Here is a 5,722-nt window from a genome sequence, read left to right as displayed (position 1 = left end):
ACACACACAGACACACACACAATGCATGCTTACACACACAGATATAGCTGGACAAACGTAGGGACAGGTGGTGAGATAGATGGTCAGATGGACACATACACAAACATACACAAACATACACAAACATACACACACATACACAAACATACACACAGATTCTACATTCTCTCTCTCTCTCCTTGTCTCTCTTGTCATTCTCTCTCTCCCTCCTTGTCTCTCTCTTGTCATTCTCTCTCTCTCTCCTTGTCTCTCTCTTGTCATTCTCGCTCTCTCTCATTGTCTCTCTCTTGTCATTCTCTCTCTCTCTCCTTGTCTCTCTCTTGTCATTCTCTCTCTCTCTCCTTGTCCCTCTCTCTTGTCATTCTCTCTCTCTCTCTCTCTCCTTGTCTCTCTCTTGTCATTCGGGGCAGCAGGGTAGCCTAGTGGTTAGAGTGTTGGACTAGTAAGGTTACAAGTTCGAATCCCCGAGCTGACAAGGTACAAATCTGTCGTTCTGTCCCTGAACAGGCAGTTAACCCACTGTTCCTAGGCCGTCATTGAAAATAAGAATTTGTTCTTAACTGACTTGCTTAGTAAAATAAAGGTAAAAAAAAATTCTCTCTCTCTCTTGTCATTCTCTCTGTCCTAGTTTACAGTCTAATAAACCAAATTCAGAGATTATCTAAATTGTATTTCAAGTTAAAGTTTAATCATTTAAATGTTGGGTCAGTAACTGTTCTATCCTTCCCAGACATAAATAAACACACACACACACCACATTAACTCATATCCTGTAAGCTATCGATCTGAAGGTAAGTCATATAGAAACGACAGTTAGAGACACCCCTTTTACCCCGTGGACCTCTGGGTAAAAAGCAGGACAGTGACTGACCTGTCCTCTTGAGAGAGACACACAGTTTGAGATCTTCCTCATAGGTAACTAGCTGGTTGTCGATGTAGTAGGTCAAACGGCATTAAAAAAACAACAAAAACAAACAGAAAATATTTGGGATACTCGGTTTGTTCCTTAGATCTGTAAGCTAATGAGTCACAAAGAGGAGTAGACAGGGAGTTACTATAGTGGTGGAATGTCCCCTGAGCCCTGTGTGATGTTATGAGCTGCACCCTGGGACTGTTGATGGGTTTAAACACAGTCCTGCTTCAGGCTCACCTGTCCATCACCCTCACCGATTTCTCTCAACTGAATAAAACTGTGGGGTGATTCGTCTGACAGAAAATAACACGGTTTCTGCCGCTAACCCACAATGCAGTTGTATCGTCTCTTACAGGAATAAATGTGATCTAACTCTACATATAGTAGGTGCAAGGCAACAGGTAACCTCTATTGCAGTACTCATGAGCAGTGAACACATTATCTGCATACTTGGGGAAGGGGATTGCTGTGAACCACACCTGATGAAAAACACCTGTAATACCAAATTCCTGTCCTAATCCTGTTGCTGATTAATTAAACTGACACCAATTTGGACTCCTCTCAACTTGCTATGAAAAGAGAATCAAACCACCTGATTTTTGTATTTCTCAGGCCTATAGACAACGGCATGATTGCTGCTGTTTGAAAGGTGACAGCGGAAGTCAGCCAGCTGCGGGTGACAGGGAACACGGCACAGCAGATGGAGGCTGCATGCCTAGGCTACACCAAAGTTACGGTCTCATCAGCCCACGAGGCCACGTCACAACTGACAATAACAGGATCTACACTGAGAAAGTAGTCTTTCCTTTGTCTTGGTGAAATTTTAGAAAGCCATGTGACGTGCAAAATGCGTTTTGTTAAAAAAGAAATTGGTTAAATTGAATTCTTCATGCTGTCATGATTTTATTAGCTTTTTTAAAATTATTATTAATTGGCATTGATATTTGAGGTCGGGGATTAAAACACTGAAAGATTAAAAATGATAGAATATAAAGAAGATTAAAACATGGAATAGAATGGGTTAAATCCAGTGAAAACGGGGGCAGAGTAAATGATTAGTCTAGATGTTAAATGTCGGTGTGTGGGATAGAACGGGTCTAACCCTGCTCAACAAGAAACACATTGGACAAAGATTACATCACAGACCTCTGTTATGAATTAGCTAGATTAGGCCACTATGAAATTGGATTTATGCACGGGAGAGAGCACTGGGAAAACTCTGGCTTGATTTAATTGATTTCAAATTGGATTATCGGACTTTTAAAAAAAAATAATATGCCCACAAGCATCTTCAATCAGATGTAGCCTAATCTATAACATAACAGGTCGTGCCTGGAAAAATCACATCGATAAACTACACATGACTTATGATTTAAGGCAGTAAATGAAGGCCTTCCTACTTGAATCCACCAGCGTGGAATCCACAACGAAGAAGCAAATAGCTCAAACATTTCGGTGACCTTTTCGGTGAATACTTTAGATACATTTTCCATTAGGTTATACCAGACGGCTGAACATCGACTACATTTGTACAAGCTTGATCCACATGCTCTTTCTTGGCCCCAATAATTTAGTATTCAGATTGGGATTTTTGTAAATAAAGTTTAGGTCTACAATGCACAATATACCGATAAAACGCCTATGCAGCAGCAGCTGCCGCGGTCAAAATAAACTAAAGAAACTAGACTGCGTGAAATAATAGCAGAATTAACATGCACCTGCATTTCACACTGACATAATAAATAGGGATAATGTGGCAGAAAATGATATAGGCAATACCATCCTCAAAATGCATGACTGAATGGGCTAACTGAAATAATACATGATCTCAAGGAAATCACGACTGAACATGAAGATAATATATTTCACGACGCAATGACCATGGCACTATTCTAAATATTGGTGCAGTGTGTGTGTGTGTGTGTGTGTGTGTGTGTGTGTGTGTGTGTGTGTGTGCGTGCGTGTGTGAGACAGAGAGAGAGAGAGAGAGAGAGAGAGAGAGAGAGAGAGATCCTATAAATTGAATGATAAGGCGTTATGTATGACTAAAGTCTAATTGCAAAGAAATGTAAAACCTTCCAAGAAAACGAGACGGCAGGCTATTCATCCTAACACAGTAGCGTATGACTGTCACATGTGTTCTCACCAAACTGTACTTTAAAACACATGCAATTTGAATAGAACATAGTTTCCCAAACTATGGATGATGATTGGGTCGTGTGTCCTGTGTGGCTCAGTTGATAGAGGTTATGGGTTCAATTCCCACGGGGGACCAGTGTGAAAATGTATGGGCTTACTAATGCAAGCTGCTCTCGATACGATTAAAATAAAGAAATATGTGAGGTCTCCTGATATGAAAATGGTTTTAGAACACCTATTCATACAAGTTCATTGACAGTTACGCACATGGTCAGAAATGTAAGAATGTAACAATAATAGTTATTAGAATTAATAAATACGTTAACTTTTAATGTGGAATTTAAAATTGTAAAAATTAAATAGTACGTTTTGGTTGCACAATTATTTTGGTTTTAAATGTTAATTAATTATTGCATAAATATTCCCAAAACATGCACATATGAAGGCGTAATAAGAACCATGAATGAACATTTAGATTTTTCATGCCATCAGCGGGTCTTCACAAATAAAGTAATTCTGCACTTTCGATTTTTCAGGTTTTGCAGCTAGTAGTGCTTTAAAATCAGACCATTCCATCCCTCTTGGAAAATATCAAAAAGTGGTTTGCAATGAAACATAAACAGCTATAGAAGAAGATGTGTGTTTATAGTATACCGTGCTTGCTCCAGTATCACACTGTAAACATGTACATTCATCCTAATTAATTGCCAGTGATAATGGTAATTGAATTCAGTATTTTAAATACAAAATTCACATATTGAGGCTATTATCAAATGATCTATAAGGTGATTATACTCACGTCGTATTGTTTCTCTTTGAGACAGTGGTAGGTGCTGAGGGTTCTCCTGCTTGCGACGGGACATTGCCCCTGCATCTACTCTGGCATCGCCCGGAAAACTGCGCGTGGGTTCGGCTTGCTCCGTGGTGCTCCGCTGGTCTAGTGCCCGGTAACTTTTTCAAAGTGCTTCCAATTGAGACGACTAACATGAAGCTACAGTAAGTGAAAAAGAGCCAAGTGTTTTTTTTTTTTTATTGTAGTTGTTGAAAGGCGGGTAAAACGTTTGTCAACTGTCCAGTCCTCGCAGAATTATTTCACCCTAAGCGCAACACCTGGAGGGGTTAAACTGTTGGAGTTACAGCAGACACATGCAGGTTCATGCAAATATTTCTGTTCGGTTATTTTGTGTCAATAACCTCAACGGAATTATTGCAATAATTGCAGAGAATAAAAACAATTTGAATTCCGACGAGGTGCCCTCTGCCCTCTGCGTTCACTACTGGGGTAGCCTACCGTGCATGCCACTCTTCGCTCGATGGGCCAATATTCGATTCAACTGTCACCTCTTCTCCTCTGTTATTTTCTTGCAGAATTACAACAAATGTCCTATTAATTCAATAACTGAACCCCAAAAATTCCACCGGTGTTGGGTCTGCCAGGTGCTGTGAGCTTTGACACCATTCAGTCCTCGCGGTGCGAGTAGCGAAAGGAATGGCACAGAACTCTCCGCTCTAGGAGTTGACAGAGGGAGACGGAGACAGACTAACAGCCAGCCAGTCAGACACCTCCTATTTTTCTCCTTCCAAACAGCCGAGGTCCAATGTTTCCTGATGTCTCTTTCTCCTTTCACAGTGACGAGTCTGTCCTGTCGCTTTGGGAGAATCCCGCGTGTGTGTGTGGCTGGGATTGCCTCCGTAGAATGGGATAAGACTTCAGATTCAAGTGCGGACGTGACGTTGCGTCCACGCTGAGAGAGACATCAGTGCGACTTGGGAGGCGACGAGCAGTGACTCGCGCGCCCATTAGTGGGCTATCGTTAGTGCGCGCGTTTGGCGCGTGCGGGAAGGAATCAAGTGGACACGGAGAAACCAAAACAACCCAGTTCCGGTGCAGACGAACCGTTCCAAATTGGTTTCACAATGATATGATGGCATATCATGTCACTGATTTCAAGGTCGATTTTGAAAAAAACTTTAAACTGTCAGTAAGGCTACTTTGAGTCTGATAAATTAATTGAAGACTGACTTTATGTAGTATTGTATAGTATCTCTTTGTGTAGTGTTGTACGCAACACGCATAGAAGCGGGTTTCTTCAACATTCAGTACGGACATTGGCTTTTCGTAAATGCTATAGCATTTTTTCCTTAAGCCTATCACTAATGTAATGTTTCCGTTATTTATAATGTTGCACATTTGTAGGCTAGAAGAAGACACGTAGACCTACAGAACAATAATGCAAAATAATAAACAATAATTTAAAAAAAACTATACATTGTTGTTGAGGACAATATATTTAATTGTGTGCATTTATAACGATTCTTGAATTGATTGATTGATGAATTGAGGTAGCGAACGTGTAATATTTCAAAGCAAGAAAAATAACTGGGAAAGCAATCAATTACTACAATAGACAGACATACTGCACACGTATGTCAAGGCGGGAACACCTCCCCTGTGTTTGCCTGTGTTCTTCTACATATTCATCCCTGCCTTGTTGTGAAGCAACAGTACCCTCTGTTGGCATGACGATGTTAGACTATATGCCAAGCTTCCCCTATCCTACCTCTCTGTCTGTTCATTTGTTTATAATAGTAGTTCATTTTGATTTCATTTCACAGAGTGGTAAAACAGTTGACCTGGATACACTATCAGATTTTCTCACATCATCTGTT

At 40.5% G+C, this 5,722-nt stretch overlaps 1 protein-coding gene across 1 annotated transcript in view; it reads right to left on the bottom strand.

Moving 5' to 3' along the window:
- The window catches only part of LOC110522576 (B-cell lymphoma/leukemia 11B), a 58,269-nt gene extending 53,547 nt beyond the window's left edge, over window positions 1–4,722 (bottom strand). Inside the window, exons 1-2 of the mRNA XM_090233504.1 lie at window positions 4,344–4,722; window positions 3,852–4,043 (exon numbers count right to left, since the gene is read on the bottom strand). Coding sequence (XP_090089630.1) covers window positions 3,852–3,915 — 64 coding nt within the window. The 5' untranslated portion in view covers window positions 3,916–4,043; window positions 4,344–4,722. The remainder of the gene's footprint in view (window positions 1–3,851; window positions 4,044–4,343) is intronic.
- Window positions 4,723–5,722: the final 1,000 nt, after the last annotated feature.

Source organism: Oncorhynchus mykiss, chromosome 4, assembly GCF_057628025.1.
Source record: "Oncorhynchus mykiss isolate SJ-2025 chromosome 4, ASM5762802v1, whole genome shotgun sequence".
Lineage (NCBI taxonomy): Eukaryota > Metazoa > Chordata > Actinopteri > Salmoniformes > Salmonidae > Oncorhynchus > Oncorhynchus mykiss.
This window is presented reverse-complemented; position numbering and strand designations above follow the sequence as displayed.